Source organism: Ascaphus truei, chromosome 9 (genome assembly GCF_040206685.1).
Source record: "Ascaphus truei isolate aAscTru1 chromosome 9, aAscTru1.hap1, whole genome shotgun sequence".
Taxonomy (NCBI): domain Eukaryota; kingdom Metazoa; phylum Chordata; class Amphibia; order Anura; family Ascaphidae; genus Ascaphus; species Ascaphus truei.
This window is the reverse complement of record NC_134491.1, coordinates 41,687,661-41,708,357: the sequence shown is the minus strand read 5'-3', so window position 1 is coordinate 41,708,357 and position 20,697 is coordinate 41,687,661. Positions and strand designations below refer to the sequence as shown.

General features: G+C 42.3%; 2 protein-coding genes across 5 annotated transcripts in view; one reads left to right on the top strand and one right to left on the bottom strand.

Moving 5' to 3' along the window:
* PPP4R4 (protein phosphatase 4 regulatory subunit 4) overlaps positions 1-13,190 on the top strand; it is a 90,306-nt gene extending 77,116 nt beyond the window's left edge. For 3 of the 4 annotated variants that reach the window (XM_075614447.1, XM_075614450.1, XM_075614451.1), the window contains 13 exons: positions 945-1,028; positions 2,300-2,482; positions 2,903-3,008; positions 3,566-3,713; positions 4,407-4,551; positions 5,321-5,362; positions 5,455-5,529; positions 6,508-6,562; positions 6,763-6,843; positions 7,878-7,977; positions 8,971-9,032; positions 10,763-10,904; positions 12,146-13,189. In XM_075614447.1, the coding sequence (XP_075470562.1) occupies positions 945-1,028; positions 2,300-2,482; positions 2,903-3,008; positions 3,566-3,713; positions 4,407-4,551; positions 5,321-5,362; positions 5,455-5,529; positions 6,508-6,562; positions 6,763-6,843; positions 7,878-7,977; positions 8,971-9,032; positions 10,763-10,904; positions 12,146-12,170 (1,248 nt within the window). In that variant the 3' untranslated portion in view covers positions 12,171-13,189. Of the gene's footprint in view, positions 1-944; positions 1,029-2,299; positions 2,483-2,902; positions 3,009-3,565; positions 3,714-4,406; positions 4,552-5,320; positions 5,363-5,454; positions 5,530-6,507; positions 6,563-6,762; positions 6,844-7,877; positions 7,978-8,970; positions 9,033-10,762; positions 10,905-12,145 lie in introns of all 4 variants that reach the window. The other variant, XM_075614449.1, reaches the window with a different exon arrangement.
* A 1,557-nt stretch (positions 13,191-14,747) lies between these two features.
* LOC142502859 (alpha-1-antiproteinase-like) overlaps positions 14,748-20,697 on the bottom strand; it is a 19,709-nt gene continuing 13,759 nt past the window's right edge. The window contains exons 3-5 of the mRNA XM_075614452.1: positions 17,915-18,188; positions 17,108-17,255; positions 14,748-15,617 (exon numbers count right to left, since the gene is read on the bottom strand). Coding sequence (XP_075470567.1) covers positions 15,426-15,617; positions 17,108-17,255; positions 17,915-18,188 — 614 coding nt within the window. The 3' untranslated portion in view covers positions 14,748-15,425. The remainder of the gene's footprint in view (positions 15,618-17,107; positions 17,256-17,914; positions 18,189-20,697) is intronic.

Sequence of the window (20,697 nt, the reverse complement as noted above, 5' to 3'; positions counted from 1 at the left end):
CAAGGTCATGGAGAATAGGGCTGCAATCCAGGTATAACACTATACAAGGTCACGGAGAATAGGGCTGCAATCCAGGTATAACACTACCCAAGGTCACGGACAATAGGGCTGCAATCCAGGTATAACACTACCCAAGGTCACGGAGAATAGGGCTGCAATCCAGGTATAACACTACCCAAGGTCACAGAGAATAGAACTGCAATCCAGGTATAACACTACCCAAGGTCACGGAGAATATGGCTGCAATCCAGGTATAACACTACCCAAGGTCACGGAGAATAGGGCTGCAATCCAGGTATAACACTACCCAAGGTCACAGAGAATATGGCTGCAATCCAGGCATAACACTACCCAAGGTCGCGGAGAATAGGGCTGCAATCCAGGTATAACACTACCCAAGATCATGGAGAATAGGGCTGCAATCCAGGTATAACACTACCCAAGATCATGGAGAATAGGGCTGCAATCCAGATATAACACTACCCAAGGTCACAGAGAATAGGGCTGCAATCCAGATATAACACTACCCAAGGTCACAGAGAATAGGGCTGCAATCCAGATATAACACTACCCAAGGTCACAGAGAATAGGGCTGCAATCCAGGTATAACACTATACAAGGTCACGGAGAATAGGGCTGCAATCCAGGTATAACACTATACAAGGTCACGGAGAATAGGGCTGCAATCCAGCTGCCTCATCTGATTCTGAAATCCCCCGCTCTGTAGCTAAGGGTTAAACTAATTAGAGAAATTTTCCCCACTTCTTTCATCGTCATTGATGGTGTTAAGTGATTAATTGAATCACATATTTTTGAGGGAATATTTAATTCCAGGAGGTTAGTTGGCTCCCTTTAACTAATTAAATTATATCTATCTATATTTTCTTAGAATAAGCACAATAACAATGACTACCTTTAATGATGTGTAATATCTCTTGTTCCAGGTGCTGGATGCTTTATTAGATCACATTCCCGAAACTCTGGAACTTATGACAAGTGGCGGTGACAACTCTGGGTTAGAGAACAAGGTATTTTTCTGCATACTGTGTACAGTATATATTGTACTTTTATTGCATTCTCTAAAGTCCTGTGGGTAGTGAATTATTTGTTTGATTGAATACAAACAGGATTATCATCAGGAAAACTGTAATCTTGGTATAATATCTGTTTATTTTTGTGATAAGATAACCTTTCCAGGGAGCTCAACTCCTGTCTTCAAGACCCCCCAACTGTTCACGGTTTAATGATATCCCAGCTTCAGCACAGGTGGCTCAGTCTTCAACTGATCCACTGATGGGGCCACCTATACTGAAGCAGGGAGGCGCCACTGATTGAAACCAAATGTCAATGTGTCTGTCCTGCGCTTCCGTGTGAGACACCTGTGCTGAAGCAGGGATATCCTGAAAACCTTACCTGTTTGGGGATCTTGAGGACTAGAGTTTAATTTATTATTACATGACATTGGCAGTATACACAGAACTACATACTAGAGTATTGTACAGACACAGACGCGGCCCAGAAGACCTTGTAGTCTTTTTTATTTATTTTAAATGAAACACCAGCTTATAAATAAATTGCCCAATGTCACACACAGAAGTAAATAACTGCAAGGAGCTCTTTCCAGATGCGGCACACAAAGGGCCGAAATGACGTTCTGCTCCTCTAGCGTTAATTTCAGCTCCGGGAACCCCTTGCTTCCCACGATACATACCTCTGTATGTGGTGCCGGTAAGATCCCTGGCTGGGTTCACAATATGGCGGTTTAAAAGTCCAGCGGGCCAATAGTAAGCTGTGATGTCATCCCTTGCAGCTTCCTATTGGCCCACGTGACTGGGCCATGTAAACTGAAGAGAAATACCGGCACCTCCTACGGAAGTATGTATCTCAGGAAGCAAGGGGTCCCCAAGCTGGAATCAATGCAGTTCATCTCCGGAGACCCCCTGCTTCAATCCTAGTATTATTATTATTATTATTATTATTATTATTATTTTTAAGCATAGTGCGGAGTGCTCCTCTTAATCTTGGGGAATTTCCACACCAAAATGTTTAGCTCCAAATGAAATACATGTTTGCATTTATTTTTTTGGGAGGGGTTGGGGGGGCAAGGTTTCTCTTTTTGTATAATTATGAATATAATGTAACTATGGAATATATGAACAGTTTATTTCGCTTCTGTATGAAGTAGTAAATAGGCGATACACACAGCGCCACCATGTGGCACGTTGTGTTTCTGCAAACTGAATGCCTGGGAAACAGAAAGTTAAAATAACGTCCCATTTCTTCTCTGCGTTTATTACAGTTAATGATTGTTCCTGACCTGATTCCAGCCCTGACTTCAGCAGAGCAGAGAGTTGCCAACTCATTAAAATGGAGGAGTCACGAGAAGTTACTACAAAAATATTCCTGCCTGCCACACATCGTGTCAAGCGATCAGATTTATTATCGGTTTCTGCACAGAATGTTTACCATCATTCTAACTAACGTGAGACCTGATTTGTTGCTATTCTTTTTGTATGGAATAGATTTAAGTGCATTAAAATAGAAAAAAATGGGGGTTTATGATGTTTGTATTCATGGATATCATAATCATATATGTGCATGTAGTATGTATTTGTTTATATATATATGTGTGTGTGTGTGTGTTTATATAGTATATACATACAAACACATGCATGATCCTTGGGGAGGCCTTCAGCCAGCAGTGAATCAACAAGAGTTGGAGATGGTGACATACATACTAGCACTGCCAGGCCACATCCCACATAGGAGCTAACACATGTACCCCGCGAGTGGTAAAAAGGTTGTAGGAGAGAGAGAAAGCAACAGAGGGATGGACACTTGTGCATTCTGTGAGATGTTTAATAAATAGGCATAAAATAGCATTGTCTCTCATCTCTTTAAGAATGTCTTACCGGTCCAAAAAGCAGCAGCTCGAACCCTGTGCATATTCCTGCGCTATAACCGCAAACAGGAACAGAGGCATGAAGTCATCCAGAAACTCGTCGAGCGTGAGTGAACAGTTTTACCTGATTTGCTGAGATGTACTTCATTATTGAAGTTCACAGACCAATAACTCTTCCATTTCAGGCTCTATCACTTGCATTAGTTAGATGAGAAACCTCCTTCTCTTACCAACATGTATCAATGTGAAACATTTTCAAGGTCACTTTTCCCAACCTGAACTCAAGAGGGTCACTCACTATAGATAAATATTTACACAAGCAGATCTACACATGCGTTATATACATTTCCCTGTTTGTTTTTTGGTGACAATGTTCATTTTCAATCAAAACATTTTCCTTTGACATAATCTGACTGGGAGTTTGAGAATGTAAACGTATTGTTTTAAAAAAGTATTAAGAGTATTTTAATGTCCAGTTGTAAATTTGCATTGTTTTAGGGACTGTGTCTTTATATCGCTATATTGTTTTAATATTTGTTTGTATTACTTTGCAGCTGATATTGTGTGCTTTAAGCTTTGCTTTCAGTATCTTCATGTAGTATGTTTTCTTGCCTACGTGTTATTTAAGAATACTTTTTTAAACATGTTCTACATGCATTTCAGAACTGGGTCAAGGAAAGAGTTACTGGAACAGACTGCGCTTTTTAGATACCTGTGAATATATTATGGATTTATTTTCAAAGTCCTTCTTCTGTAAATACTTTTTTCTGTCTGTGCTGGAGCTTACAAGTGACCCAGTCGCCAATGTCAGGTATTTGAATGATTTTGTATTCATATTAATACAACGAAAATAAAGATAATGTTTTTTTTCTGTGAGTAACAGTCCAGGCACATACCAGGGTGGAATACTTCAGGGGCGAATCTCGGGCGAATCCTTGGGATTTGTCACTTCATGCCCCTGTAAGCTTTTTGCATTCATGGATTTATTATACTGCCAACATTATGTGCTGTGCACACTTTAGCATTATATGAGCAATATTATCATGAAAATAACACATGCAATGGGTACATATATTTAATAAGGTTTTAACATACATATAAGGATTTACATTCTTGAAATATACTTGGTATATATACTTTTCAAGACCACAAACTAGTTATGACTGTAATATGCTATACTGTACTTTTATTTTTTTATTTTTATATAATTGCTGGAAATGTCTGCTATACACCTACAAATGCAGAGGCAGTTCATTTATTTTGTATTAAAAAGCAATGTTCTTTCCTATTTTACTGATGAGAACTACTGTATTAGCAGATAGCGTCCACATGTTACAATTCCCAGGGTTCAAATCTCGATTCCTTTTCCGGGCTCTTCAATTCTGATTGTATTTGTTAAGCACTTCAATCTGTTCCTTTTCTATTTGGTCATTTTACCAAAATATATTTCTTACAGATTTAGTTTGTTTTATACAGAATCTTAGTCAAATTCTTTTATTACCAGAATGAAAGTTTGCTACATGTTGCCAAAGTTGAAATCCACCCTGAAGCTCCCAACAGACAAACACTTGCTGCAGCAGTTAGAATTGTGTGTGAGAAAGCTGCTCTGCCAGGAGAAAGATAAAGATGTTTTAGCTGTAGTTAAAAGGGTGAGTGACGCCATGTTTTTGCATATGACTGTTTGCATGTTTTGCTTATAATTTTACACATGACCTGGAACTATTAAGGATATGTAAGATTGGATTGGGCATATCTAACGAATAACGAACCCTGATTGTATGTAATAAGAGCAAATTCCCCATGTGTATTAACCACTTAGGCCAAGAGTGGCCAACTCCAGTCTTCAAGAGCTACCAACAGGTCAGGTTTTCAGGATACCCCTGATTCAGCAAAGGTGGTTCAATCAGAGACTCTGTTGAAGACTATGCGAAGTAGGGATATCCTGAAAACCTGACCTGTTTGGTAGCTCATGATGACTGGAGCTGGCCGCCCCTGACTTAGGTAATGGGGAATTCCTAATATTGTCATGGTTTGTTTTTATAGATATAAGTGATTTAACCAAAAATCCCAATACATTATCATCATTCTTTGCCGGCTGTTGGAAATGGATAGCAGAATATATCATTTAAATTAAATAGATTTCCAATCAAGTTGCAAATCTTATTTAATAAGCATAATAAGGGTCTGTAGTACATACAGGCTCATATTTACTTAGTATAAGGACATAACACACTTTCCTTGATAACTTTTATATTGATGTTAATTTCCTTCCACTAGAGAAAGTGTCACCTTTTGATATATACTACAGAAAATATGAGCCCTTTTTAGTGCTGGATGAGCCTGCTCACATACTGGTGGCCGTGCTTTGCCAACTAATGCAGCACGTTTTACAGTAACTTCCCTTTAATGTTTTTGCAGACAGTGTTAGAACTGGACAGAATGGAAATCTCCATGGAGGCTGTAAGTACAAGCGGTTCTTATCCTATGTGACGGACCGCAGCATGCTGTGCACACACCACTAGGTTTGCTTATCATTGCTTTGTTTAAAACAGTTCCAGAAACGCTTCTATGAAAAAGATTTGTTGGATCAAGAGAAAGAAAGGGAGGAACACATTCTGCTGGAAATGGTACGTTATCTCACCACCGTTACACAGGCTGGGAAAAGAGGTGGGCTTGTGACTAAGGCTGCGGCCAGGGTTAATGAGAGCGCACCTGCGCTCGGCGCTCATTTTGCTCGGGGGAATTGTGTCCTGCTAGTTGCGCGTGTAGGGGTGCGCGGCCATGACGTCACGGAGCTGGTTCGCCCTCATTGGCCGAACTGCTCACGTGACACGCCAGCGAGCGGCAAATCAAATTGATTTGTCTCACCAAGCAGCTGAGCGCTGTGGGCTCACGGGCACATGCAGGCGCATGCTCACACTGGACAAACACATTGTAGCAATGTGTTGGATCGTTCGCACTCAGCGTCACCCTTGCCGCAGCCTTAGCTGCAGCGACAGACCTGGGCTGCACACTATGATACAGGACATGAGCAACTTTCAGAGACTTATTAAAATGCAGTTGGGAGCACGACTTTCAGGCATGGTCAGCGGGTGCAGGACTTTCAGGCATTGTCAGCGGGAGCAGGACTTTCAGGCATGGTCAGCGGGAGCAGGACTTTCAGGCATGGTCAGCGGGAGCAGGACTTTCAGGCATGGTCAGCGGGGGCACAACTTTCAGGCACGGTCAGCGGGTGCACGATTTTCAGGCATGGTCAGTGGGAGCAGGACTTTCAGGCATGGTCAGCGGGAGCAGGACTTTCAGGCATGGTCAGCGGGAGCAGGAATGACACCAAACAAATGAAAAAGGGGCAGCAGTTACCGTGAGATTTCACAAACATAAACTATTGGGTCATACCGTCTAGTTGCTCATTTTGACCCTCGATAGATTAGGTGTTTATTTGCTATATACCTATAGTGTCACTGTGACTTGCGTGCACAGTAGGAGTGCGCATAGTTTCCTGTCCCAGACCTTTATAGTATAATGAGGCCTGGAAGAAGAAACCATACATTGTACAAATGATGCGCACATTACTTTGGATTTAATAGATGTTATTCTAATTTCAGGAGCAAATAGAAAAGGAGAAACAGAGTGAAGGACGATCCAGTAATGATAAGAAGCGTAAGTGCTTGTTTTGTATTATTTATACAATTCAATTCCTGCGATATTGCTTAACCCAATCAATACTGAAACCAATGTGAATGAAGCTCCCTCCCAGTAAATGATTAGACTTAAAGGGCATTTAAATGTGCAAAGTGACAGATCCTTGGGCCACTGTAGCTTGAAGATGTATAAAGAACTAACACAGAACTTTGTTTTAGGCAGAGACAGTAAAACAGGATCAGCTTTGGCGAAAAATCTTCCGACAGTCATTTCTGGAAGCTCTTCAAGCACACAAACAGGTGATCAAAGTTCCCTTACAGAGAGTGCTGTGTATAAAATGGCATCTTTATACATGTGTGGGGCAGCATAATGTCCGGGACTTTACATTTCAAAACCTCTCCTTTTCCCAAATTAGTCCTTACTCCTTCTAAGCACACTCAAGAAAGAAAAAGAATACGTAAAGTTTTCTAACAGGTTGCGGATTAGCAGGTCCATGATTAGAGCCCACAGTATCCCTGCCATAACCGAGCATTGTATTCTGTGCTGCATCCCATCCCTGGCTTAGTGATATACAAACAGTGAATATCAGTGATCACTTCTAACTTTACATATCAATCACTGAGTTTGCTGCTACAGGAAGGGTCAGGCCTTTGGCATTGTTACCGCCTCGAACTTTCCTGAGGGATTTCTCTACCCAGTATTTAATACTCAAAAATCTGCGTAATAGAGGTTTCTATGAGGCTGTTGCAGTTTGGATTTGCCTGACAGTATCACATTTTAAGTTCCTTAGGCACTGCTGTGAGTCGGCATGAGTACTCCCAAACACCCCCTGCCCCCGTCACATTATTATAATAGGTCAATAACAATAAAAGTTACTGTATATTTTAATAGCAAGATGCAGCTGGCATGTCACGGAGCATTAAAGCTCCCGCATCATGCAGCCAATAGGAGGCCACGACGGGTGACATTGCTGCTTCCTATTGGCCTGAATGACGCGGGAGCTTTAAACCTCTATAATGTTTACACTGCTGGAGGGGACACGACCGGGGGCACCACGGAGACTTCCCAGCAATCCTTTAAAAAAAAAAACCCTGGCGGAGATGCTCCTTCCATATATCTATTAGCAGATGATGATAAAGAATGCTTGGGGAGTTAAAAACAAAAACACGATATCCCATTTCCAACATGTAGCCAAAAAGAATAGTTGGTTCTTATGAATAAGAAACATTTTTAGAAAGTTGGAACTAATTACAGAGAATAATAATGTAAATGACAGCAGCACAAACACAAGTGACCCCGTTCGGTTTTCTTCATTGCTTCTTTTCCTTTGTAGCTGTAAGCAGAGAAAGCAAGAAGAGCAAGTTGGTGCGCAGCCAGTCATTCAGTAGCCATGTAATTCATCCAAAACATGGCACCATCGAGAAATGTGCTAAGTATGTTACCCCGAGACATGTGCTAAGTATGTTACCCCGAGACATGTGCTAAGTATGTTACCCCGAGACATGTGCTAAGTGTGTTACCCCGAGACATGTGCTAAGTGTGTTACCCCGAGACATGTGCTAAGTGTGTTACCCCGAGACATGTGCTAAGTATGTTACCCCGAGACATGTGCTAAGTGTGTTACCCCGAGACATGTGCTAAGTGTGTTACCCCGAGACATGTGCTAAGTGTGTTACCCCGAGACATGTGCTAAGTGTGTTACCCCGAGACATGTGCTAAGTGTGTTACCCCGAGACATGTGCTAAGTGTGTTACCCCGAGACATGTGCTAAGTGTGTTACCCCGAGACATGTACTAAGTGTGTTACCCTGAGACATGTGCCAAGTATGATACCCTGAGACATGTGCCAAGTATGATACCCTGAGAAATGAGCTAAGTATGTTACCCTGAGACAAGTGCTAAGTATGATACAGTACCAGTACTTCAGTTAGGAAGTAGCACAAATAAGGTTGCAAGGTTATTTGTAATCTGTTCTAGAAATATTACTGAACCATGTGAAACTGGTATTTATGGCACAGTAATTTAACTAGCTGATACACAGTGTCTCTTGTACATTTGCTCACTGGTTTGGATTTTCTACTTTTTTCTTAATTTCAATATTCCAGTGCATGTCAGAGTTGAATTTCTCAATGAACTGGATATACAAATATTAACGTTTGAGTTGCATTATTTGGAACTACAAGACAGATTTTTTTTATAATGCACCATCGTAAAGAGTCAGCAGTCCATTCTGCACTGATGTGGAAAAACCCCGTAATTATGGTGGTGACCTAATCTTTACATTTGTTCCAAAAAAGAGCGAACCCGTTTCATTCAGTATGGCATATTCTACTTGTGTTATTTAGACATACAGTAGATGTAAAACAGGTCCTTTGCAAAACGCTGTTCTTTGTCTAATATTGTGTTGACATCTTTTATTTCTTTTAGCAAGAGTTCAGGATGTAATTCCGTGTTAGGTGTGGGAAAAAATGTTTTGCTGCCATTTGTTGGTAAGTATCGGTTACATGGTCATAAAATATCCGAATATTTTAAGACCAAGTTTTTTTTATATATTTTTTATCAATTTGTGCACAAAATTTAATTTATTTATTTATAATATGTTTTACAAGGAAGTAACACATCAAGAATTACCTCTCCTTTTCAAGTATGTCCTGGGCACAGAGTTGGTGACAATACATGGTTACATAAATGAACAGAGGTTATATATTATATTTAAAGACATTGCATGATCAGTTACAAATAATAATAACCAGTATGTTATATGCATATGTAACAGTTACTGACAAGATTAAAATGTGAGACAGCTTTACTTTTGAAATCACTTAAACTGGAGGCAGTTTTTAGAATCTCAGGTAGACTGTTCCAGTTTTGGGGTGCACGGTAAGAGAAGGAGGAGCGGACGGATACTTTGTTGAACCTTTGGACCATGAACAGTCTTTTGGAGTCAGATCTCAGATGATAAGTGCTGCATGTGATAGGGGTGAGGAACTTGTTCAGATAGATGGGTAGCTTGCCCAGAAAGTATTTGAAAGCAAGACAGGAAAAATGTACTTTGTGTCCGAACTCAAGTGATGGCCAATCTAGTTCTTTGAGCATTTCACAGTGGTGTGTGTTGTAGTTACATGGTAGGACAAAGCGGCATATTGTGTTGTAGAGGGTAGAAGCTTGCTAAGGTGGGTTTGGGGCTCTGTACCATATACTATATCCCCATAGTCTATCATTTGCATTAGCATCTGCTGTGCGACGATTTGCTTTCTGACCAAGAGGCTTAGGGAGGATTTGTTTCTATAAAGTACACCTAGTTTGACATCCAAAACCTATGCCAGAGTATACATTTGCAGCCCAAATGTCAAATCTAAGTCAAACCATATATTTAAAACTAGTGACCGGAGCTAGAATGGAGTTATAGTTGGTTCTGATCTGTAGCTCTCTTGTTGGTAGCTTTAGAAATGTAGAAATCAGGGTTATCATGATGTGTGTACGAGTTCACATCATTTAGAAATGATGTGCAGAGATAAGGAGCCAGAAGTGGTGACGTGTTTGGTTCTCCATACGGTGTTTTTGCATTGCTCCATCCTACAGAGGAGTCTGAAGATCACAGCACTTCCCGTAAAATTGTCATTCACATAAGGAAATCCTTAACAAGTCCTGCTTTTATAACTCATCCCAAGGGCAGTACAAACGGCACAGGGTCATCCCTTAAGGTTGGAGTAAAGGAGATTTCACCAGCAACAAAGGAAAGGGTTCTTTACCTTAAGGGCATTTACAATAGAATTCATTACCCATGGAGACTGTGATGGCAGATATAATAGATATCTAAAAAAAAAAAGTTGGACATCTTTTTCGAAAGGAAAGGTATACAGGGATATACCAAATAAGTAAACATGGGAAGGATGTTGATCCGAGGAGAAATCTGATTGCCAGTATTTGGAGTCAGGAAGGAATTATTTTCCCCCTTTTGAGATATCATTGGATGATATCACTGGGGTTTTTTGTTTGCCTTCCTCTGGATCAATACACTATAAATACATATATAGGATAAAGTATCTGTCATCTAAATTTAGCATAGGTTGAACTTAATGGACGTATCTCTTTTTTCAACCTCATCTACTATGTAACTATGTAACTCGCTCTAACAACACATACTTTATGTTGCAGTGGAAATCAATGTGCAATAAGGACACATTCTCACTGTGACACTGCACTGTGTCTCTTTCAGAAGATTCACTAAAGGCTCGTACTACCAGTGCAAGTGGGACTTTGAGCTTCTCTACCTCTGCAGCAGCTGCTCGAAGCACAGGGAGCACAAATGACCAGAAGGCAAATGGCAGTAAAGATGCACAGTCCCGGAAACTTAGCTTGTAAGTACATCATCTTTTTGACAAATGAAGGGATCTGTGGGCTATATTTACAGGATGTCTCCTGACTGCAAAACTCGGGCAAAACCAGTGTATAAAAACACAGCACCATTTATCAAACAAAATCAATATAGTTGAAAGCAGTAGAAGTTTTTTCTTCCATATATCTGGGACGATTCTTGTTCTCTGGTTTTGCCCAATTCTTGCAGCCAGGAGAATTTAGTAAGTAGCCTCCTAAGTATCCAGACACAATCGGTGCATTTCTGGGGCGACAAAGTACTATTTCTTTCACTTACATTCTTTTCTTGATAATTCTAGTACACTTTTTATAAAAATTGCACTAGTTTGGATTTGATTCATATAGACGTCTTTGGAAAAAAATTAAAAGCATCCTATCTAGGAAATGAACCCTAATAAAGCATTGTGTTGTTTTCCCTTTGATAAATTGGAATGAAGTGGTTTTGCACTGGTTTTGCTCTTCACTTCTCCATATCTAGCTTTATATTAGCACCGTAGAACAAGGCTATTCCCCAAAATAAAGTAGCACTTTACTAGCAGATCGCTATACTTCTCCCTGATGGAAGGTCCTGGAACTTCGCTTTTGTCTCCAGTGCTCCTAGTAAATGAGTATATACCTTGTGCAAGACATTTGTAAGTAGAGCTCCTTTATTTTGGGGTGTGCTGTCCCCCTTGTTCTATTTGTGCTTCTTGTGTTGGCCATACAGACAGGTTTTTTCCTCGTTTGAACTCTGTTTCTCTCCATTCTTTTCTGGTAACTTTATATTAGCAAAATGTCAATTAAAATGGGAATCTGGAGATAAATGACAGTTTTGTGTAATATCTACTGCACTTTTTAGCAGCGCCTTTTCACAGTTTGCTCGGTAAAACCTGAATTACATATACAACAAGGATTATTACCTGCTCATAATACATATTATAACGCAGGATATCTCTGCTTTTACATAGGATTCAATGTATCCCACCACAATGCGCCAGCACATGCAATTAGCCCTCAGTGTATGCACGGGATATTGCTGATGTTACAGTGTCTAGATAAAGAACTAACAACATCATACAGCTATATCACAGTGAATTATAAAACTGTACAAATAGCACTGGCAGTTCTAGGATTTTCAGTACAACACAGATACAATTAGCATGCATTATTTCCTCAATAACCAACAGAATTTAGTTCGCAATTATTAATATTCCATTCTTCTTTTTCTTTCTTTTTTTTGAAAAAGAAAAAACAGAAAATCTAAAACATAGATCATCTGGCCGGTAACAAAGCAAACCAAAGACCTGAGCGCCCGGATGCAGGCAGAAGCTGCAGTAGGACAACAGCTGGTTCTAGCACAGAATGGACAGTTGGGCTTGTAACTTTGCTCTTGCAATGCTAAACCATAGTCTAGCTGATCTCCAGCAGTAAGACATTTGCTTAAGAATAACATATATCGCTTGCAGGATGTCTACGTTAACAGAAAATGGTCATTCCCATATGCAGCCACCTGGGACCGCTGCCTGATTCTCTCCATGTAAGCGTTCTGTATTTCTAAGCCAATATGTGCACTTCTGGATTCACTATAACGGCTAGGTTATCACTAGATATCAGACATAGCCGTTATCCACAGCAACACTTCTTACGAAGGATCTGGCGCTGTTATTATTCCTAATCAGAAAATAACATTTTGTGGCTGCTTGGTGCATCAGCGCATTGTTTCCAGCTGTGTGACTGGGAGCACACACCTGTCCAAACCTTCTAAACACTGCAAGCGGGTTATGTGAACAGGCTGATGCAAATCTAAATATGGTATTTCTAAGGAGCACAAACTCATTATTTAAAGTATGCCGTGACTTCTAAGTGCAAATTCCTTTTCTAAAAATAATTTCCCTTTTGTTTCACCAAACAATTTTGCTGTGTAAATACTTTATTTAATATTTTTGAGTATTCAAAAAGTATTTCTCTTTACCTAGTGGTTTAAAATGACGAGCATAGTTTTATCTGTTACTACAAGCTACTGTATCATGCTTTAGCTGTGTTAATTACATATGCTTGTAATAATACCACTGTTTCCATTAAAATGTTCTGGTTGAAAGGATACAGTTTACTTGGAAATGCCAATATTTACATGTATGAAGCTATTGTCAGCTTCTTTATTTGAAATCAGATCAGCCTAGGTATATTCATATCAAAGAAGTATTTTTTTCATTGTATTCATATTTAAAAAAAATCAAATTCGTGTGTGTGTGTGTGTGTGTGTGTATGTGTGTGTATATATATATATATATATATATATATATATGTGTATGTGTGTGTATATATATATATATATATATATATATATATATATGTATAAATGTATGTATATATATATGTGTATATATATATATATATATATGTGTGTGTATATATGTATGTATATATATATATGTGTGTGTGTGCTTACTTTTTACAAAGTGAATAATGAAGAATTGATTTAGTGAAATCCTAAGACAGCACAGTGCATGCGTGATTACAAATAAAACACATTGCTAAATCTTATAGTTCTGTATATTTCATAATTAAATGTTAAAAAGGCATTTTATCGGCGTCAGCTATTAATTTGACATTTTCAAATGGAAGTATTTTGCTTTTATAAATCTTGTGTTTCATGTCACTTAATTTAATTTTTTTTATCTGTGCTGTTTGCAAGCTTCTTATAATTTATCTTTGAGACTCTTCTTCATCAGAAGAGCTAATATTTATATTTGTATGGTATTTACAAGATTAGTATTTTTCAAATATAAAACTTAATTTATGCCCCATTTTCACATTATGTGAAATGATATACATAATGCCATACATTTCTCAACAAGATATCTGTGCATTTATAGTTCGGCAATGCATAGTAGGCAGATCTAATTAGTAAGGCCTAAGAAAGATTGCAAATGTATAAGAATTATATTAAATAAATCCAATAAACAAAATAACATTAACTTTCATCTTTGTTTTGGTTCCAAAAAAGGCTGCTATTTGAACCAGTTGCTTGTGCAGCCATATTCCGATACTTTTGACCTGCACGTGTCAGATTTTTGAACATATTGAATTCAGAAACATTTACGTTTAAAGGGTAATTTGTAGGATAATAAAAAATAAAAAGCATTATATGCAGGTGATGTTCCCATAATCCTTATATTTGTATCTATTTTTCTTTTTGATTGTTTTATTTGGAAATATATTTTAGAAAACATGTGAGTACTTTGTATTATGATGACAAATAAATACATCTTGAAATAACATTTCAGAAATTAACAATAAAATGTTCTGTGTTGTACAGAAAAACAGAATGTATCAATGTTGGTTTAGTAAATGTAATTAGTAACCATGCAATAGCTGTTTCTTTAATGCAGAATGTTGGAGAGGGAGGTGGGGGTTTCATGAACCACTTCCCTAAAAATACAAATGCTACACTGTGTATTGATACTAATGATCACCATACACTTACTGCCCGACCTTAATATTCTACATATCATTTATAGTATTTCCATGTCGATCTTGTGTACTGTCCACTCTACTAGTATGTAATCAACAGCAGAGTCATCTCTTTGTAGAAGCTTCCGTAGTAAAACGTACAGTATCAAAAATGCAGTCTGACTACGGATGAATACAGATTGTTACCTATAATTATAGGTGGCTGTGTCAAACTGATTGAATTTATGTTGTTGGAGGTATCAATGATAAGCAGTTTCTTCCTGTACCATCTGCATCATATGGAAAAACATTGTTTATGGTGTATCATATCTTCCCTAAACATCAGTTCAGGGAAAGAAAAATTATTAAAAGCACAAACCAAACGGCACACTAAGTAAATGATTAAATGGTTTAATGCTGCAAAAAACAAATGGTGAAGTGAAAATACTTAAATACTGAGTGCTTTATTACTACTACAAACTTGTGGATAGTATGATAAGGTGAAATAAGGTAAGTCTCCAATACCAGGTGCTTTTAATACTAACCGTCTCCCAACCGGTTGGGTAACAAGATGCAAGTAAAAGTATTAGGCACAAACTGGATGGAGATGTGTACAGTATAATGAACAGTGACAATATGGGTATTATCCCTGTTATATACATCCGTTCAGATCTGATATGTTTCTTCTAGCTGCACAAAAAAGTCAATCTACTTTACAATATAAGAAATAAACATGTTCTTCATATAAAAGTTTAATAACCGGAGATGTCACGGACCTTGGACAAAAAGCACATTCAACAAAATGGCCCAGTTATCTAGATTATGTCAATGAAGTCGCGCTACAATTATGTTTGATCATTTGCATTTTTTTACGGTTTAGGATTTACTTTGTTTTCCTGTGAATGCATATCGGGAATTTACAAATTACAGTATTAGGGTAAAACGTCTTTATTCTATTATTCATTAGACACTATGATTCAGATAAATGTTTCATAGTAATGATGGCAAAACTGTGGAGGATTACTCATTTTAATGGTCACTAATATGTCCCAGTAAACGCAGCTTTGTAGCCTTTAGAATTTAGTTGGATCCACCACTCTACCAATAAAGAGTAATGTTTTGTGAGTTTCTTCATATATCATTAAAAGGAACGGGTGATCCACCTTGATTGTCGGAGGCAATGAAAAGGCCACAATTTCTGACCCAGTTGCAGCTGACGCTTCAGTTCCTCTTTCGTCTATTTCTATCACGGCTCTTTGTGTAATCTAAGAATGTGAACAAAAACAACGGGGGTTCATTATTAAACTGTGATAGTGCCGGGTGGGACTCTATCACATGAAATGAAGTCAATAGTACCCTGATTAGCACTATAGCAGTTTAATGAATAACCCCCAATGAGCATACAAATAAGTGCAATAGGCAGTTTATTACGACAACGTAAGTTACTGAATAGGCGGCATAGTTTGGAGCGCAGAATGATAAATATGAAATACAATTTAGCATTATACAGATGTAGCAGCCTTACTACGTTTAGTAACACAACATATCCTGTTATAACACCGAATGTCATCGAGTTTCCATATGATTCAACTGCAGTGAATCACAGCATATCCCACTAAAACACGCTAGTGAGGGCAATAACCGTTGCTACATCTGTAGATTTGTGGGGTCTATTTATCAATGCAGCCATGTAACTCCTCCCCAACTCCTACAGACTCTCCCCAAGGTGCAAGCTGGGACAGAGACGCAGAATGATACATCTCATTATATTCTGTGCACCATGTAACTCCGAACAACTCCTCCTACTGACTCCCCAAGGTGCATGCTGGGACAGAGACGCAGAATATGATACATCTCATTATAGTCTGTGCTCCATGTAACTTCCCACCCCCTCCCCCTCCCCAACTCCTCTTACTGACTATCTCCGAGGTGCAAACTGGAGCAGAGAGACGCAGAATGTGATACATCTCATAATCTGCGCACCATGTAACTCCCTCCAACTCCTCCTACTGACTCTCTCCAAGGTGCAAATTGGGGTAGAGACGCAGAATGTGATACATCTCATTATAATCTGTGCACCATGTAACTCCCCAACTCCTACTGACTCTCCCCAAGTTACAAGCTGGGGCAGAGACGTAGAATGTGATACATCTCATTATAATCTGAACACCATGTAACTCCCTCCAACCCTCCTACTGACTCTCCCCAAGGTGCAAACTGGGGTAGAGACGCAGAATGTGATACATCTCATTATAATCTGTGCACCATGTAACTCCTCCCCAACTCCTTTGCTGACTATCCCCGAGGTGCAAACTGGGACAGAGATGCAAAATATGATACATCTCATTATAATCTGTGCACCATGTAACCCCCCAACTCCTCCTACTGACTCTCCCCGAGGTGCAAACTGGGACAGAGATGCAAAATATGATACATCTCATTATAATCTGTGCTCCATGTAACTCCTCCCCAACTCCTCCTACTGACTCCCCATGGTGCAAGCTGGGGCAGAGATGCAAAATATGATACATCTCATTATAATCTGTGCACCATGTAACTCCCCCTACTCCTCTTGCTGACTATCACCAAAACTGGGGCAGACACAGAAAAATTGAAGCAAAATACTTTGATACATATTTAGCTCTATGGCATTCTAAATGTATATTTGCAAGTAACTGACTTGTAACTGGTTAATAACGAGAGAACAGTTGTCCTATTTTACTGATGTTCTTCAACTTGCAGTGTTTTTTCATACCTCAGTCAGCTTTATATTTCTTTCGTCAGTAAGTCCTGTCAGGTTTGCTCTCCCAGTGAATATATCTTTTATTCCCAACTCCTGAAGAAATGTTTTCAGTTGGTATTTCTGGTCCAGTTTGAATTTTGGAAAGAAAATATCAGTTTTTCTGGAGGAAATAGGTACATTCTATTAAAATGTAACAATAAATGTTCATCTGACAATTGTTTGGACATAATGTCGATAACGAGCACAATGAATCCCTAATCCCAAGAGTTTAGAATGAATAGTAGGGTGGGTGGGACTTTTACAGTACTGGCAGTGAAACTGGAATTTTCTACTGTTGGAAACTGTGATGGCAGATATAGTAGCTATGTTTAAGAAAGCTTGGACATCTTTTTAGAAAAGAAAGTATACAGGGATATTCCAGATAAGTGACAACATAGATAGATTTAGAATCTAGTAAAGGTTGAACTACATTAGCGTGTTATATCTACATCTTCCCTCCACATTCCTATATTTTTCGAAAAAAAATGTTTGTTAGATTTTATATTGCTTTATTGTTGTGTGTGTATATATATATATATATATATGTATAAATATATTGCTTTATTTTCTAGCTTAGCAGATAGATACATATGGCCCGTATTTACAGTGCTGGGCAGTCTTCGACCGTATAAGACACCTTTCGATGCTGGAAGATCCTTTACAGTCCATTCAAGTCAGTGGCTAATTAGAAAGCATGGGCAATGGTGTCTTATTATGAATATGTCACAAGTGCTGCAGGGAATGAAATAAGAAACTAGTGGATCTGGTGAGAGTTCATACCTTGTTTTCATGTTTGCCAGCCATGTGTCTACAAGTTCTTTTGTTAAGTGATCTTCTAAAGTCACAAAGTCTCCGTCTTTTTCTGGCATGACGATCAGCATGTGCGCGCTTCCTCTGTATGGGAGCTTGAGGACAGTGCATGATAACGTTCTGTCAAACATCGAAGAAACTTTATCTGCCTTGTACATCATTGGCACCTTTACAGAGTTGTATTTATCTATGAAGAAGGTATCTGTCTCTGTTAATGATGGGTTAAATGGATACAGCCATTTCCCTAGGAAAAAAGGGGAAAGATTAGAATGTTGAAACTATTTGAAATGATGGAACTTTAAAGGTCAGTCCATGTGGGAGTGTCGCCTGTTAAGTAGTTTACCGGAAAGATACCGGTGAAAATAAACTCATTGGGTACCCAATAATGTAGCGAGCATGTCTTGAGGTCTGGCGCGCGATGGCCACGATGATGTAGTAGCTACATCATGGACTTTTTGCTTGTTTGCTGGGGGGGGGGGAGCGGTGAACATAGTCTGAACAGAAGAGTAGGCCCCCAGATTCCGTTTACGTCTTCCAGTGATCTCGTGATCACATGATCGCTGAGGTGGAGAGATCGCATGATCAGGCAGTGCCGGAGGGGATCTAGTTCTGCAGACCAATCTGACGAGCAATGGGTTAAAGCAGCAATCTCTCCCTAAATGGCATCTTTTTTTTGTTTACCTTCTATGAAGATGTATATGTGTATCTATGTATATATATATATCTATGTATGTGTATATATATAATATATATATGTATATATATCTATGTATGTATGTATGTATATATATATACTAGCTGAGAGGCCCGGCGTTGCCCGGGATGTAAATGCGTAATAGGTAGTATTATTTATAACTCGTGGAACAATAGGTGAGTATTTGTTGTAAAGGTTTCGGGGGGGGGAGAAAGGGGAGCGGGGGGGAGAAAGGGGAGCGGGGGGGGAGAAAGGGGAGCGGGGGGGGAGAAAGGGGAGCGGGGGGGGAGAAAGGGGAGCGGGGGGGAGAAGAAAGGGGAGCGGGGGGGGGGAGAAAGGGGAGCGGGGGGGGGGAGAAAGGGGAGCGGGGGGGGGGAGAAAGGGGAGCGGGGGGGGGAGAAAGGGGAGCGGGGGGGGAGAAAGGGGAGCGGGGGGGGAGAAAGGGGAGCGGGGGGGGAGAAAGGGGAGCGGGGGGGGGAGAAAGGGGAGCGGGGGGGGGAGAAAGGGGAGCGGGGGGGGGGAGAAAGGGGAGCGGGGGGGGGAGAAAGGGGAGCGGGGGGGGAGAAAGGGGAGCGGGGGGGGAGAAAGGGGAGCGAGGGGGGGAGAAAGGGGAGCGGGGGGGGAGAAAGGGGAGCGGGGGGGGGAGAAAGGGGAGCGGGGGGGGGAGAAAGGGGAGCGGGGGGGGAGAAAGGGGAGCGGGGGGGGAGAAAGGGGAGCGGGGGGGGGAGAGAAAGGGGAGCGGGGGGGGGGAGAAAGGGGAGCGGGGGGGGGGGAGAAAGGGGAGCGGGGGGGGGGAGAAAGGGGAGCGGGGGGGGGGAGAAAGGGGAGCGGGGGGGGGGAGAAAGGGGAGCGGGGGGGGGGAGAAAGGGGAGCGGGGGGGGGGGAGAAAGGGGAGCGGGGGGGGGGAGAAAGGGGAGCGGGGGGGGGGGAGAAAGGGGAGCGGGGGGGGGGGAGAAAGGGGAGCGGGGGGGGGGAGAAAGGGGAGCGGGGGGGGGGGAGAAAGGGGAGCGGGGGGGGGGGAGAAAGGGGAGCGGGGGGGGGGGGAGAAAGGGGAGCGGGGGGGGGGGGGAGAAAGGGGAGCGGGGGGGGGGGAGAAAGGGGAGCGGGGGGGGGGGGAGAAAGGGGAGCGGGGGGGGGGGAGAAAAGGGGAGCGGGGGGGGAGAAAGGGGAGCGGGGGGGGGAGAAAGGGGAGCGGGGGGGGAGAAAGGGGAGCGGGGGGGGAGAAAGGGGAGCGGGGGGGGGAGAAAGGGGAGCGGGGGGGGAGAAAGGGGAGCGGGGGGGGGGAGAAAGGGGAGCGGGGGGGGGGAGAAAGGGGAGCGGGGGGGGGAGAAAGGGGAGCGGGGGGGGGAGAAAGGGGAGCGGGGGGGGGGAGAAAGGGGAGCGGGGGGGGGGGAGAAAGGGGAGCGGGGGGGGGAGAAAGGGGAGCGGGGGGGGAGAAAGGGGAGCGGGGGGGGGAGAAAGGGGAGCGGGGGGGGGAGAAAGGGGAGCGGGGGGGGGAGAAAGGGGAGCGGGGGGGGAGAAAGGGGAGCGGGGGGGGGGAGAAAGGGGAGCGGGGGGGGGGAGAAAGGGGAGCGGGGGGGGGGGAGAAAGGGGAGCGGGGGGGGGGGGAGAAAGGGGAGCGGGGGGGGGGAGAAAGGGGAGCGGGGGGGGGGGAGAAAGGGGAGCGGGGGGGGGGAGAAAGGGGAGCGGGGGGGGGGGAGAAAGGGGAGCGGGGGGGGGGGAGAAAGGGGAGCGGGGGGGGGGGAGAAAGGGGAGCGGGGGGGGGGAGAAAGGGGAGCGGGGGGGGGGGAGAAAGGGGAGCGGGGGGGGGGGAGAAAGGGGAGCGGGGGGGGGGGGAGAAAGGGGAGCGGGGGGGGGGGAGAAAGGGGAGCGGGGGGGGGGGAGAAAGGGGAGCGGGGGGGGGGAGAAAGGGGAGCGGGGGGGGGGAGAAAGGGGAGCGGGGGGGAGAAAGGGGAGCGGGGGGGGAGAAAGGGGAGCGGGGGGGGGAGAAAGGGGAGCGGGGGGGGAGAAAGGGAGCGGGGGGGGAGAAAGGGGAGCGGGGGGGAGAAAGGGGAGCGGG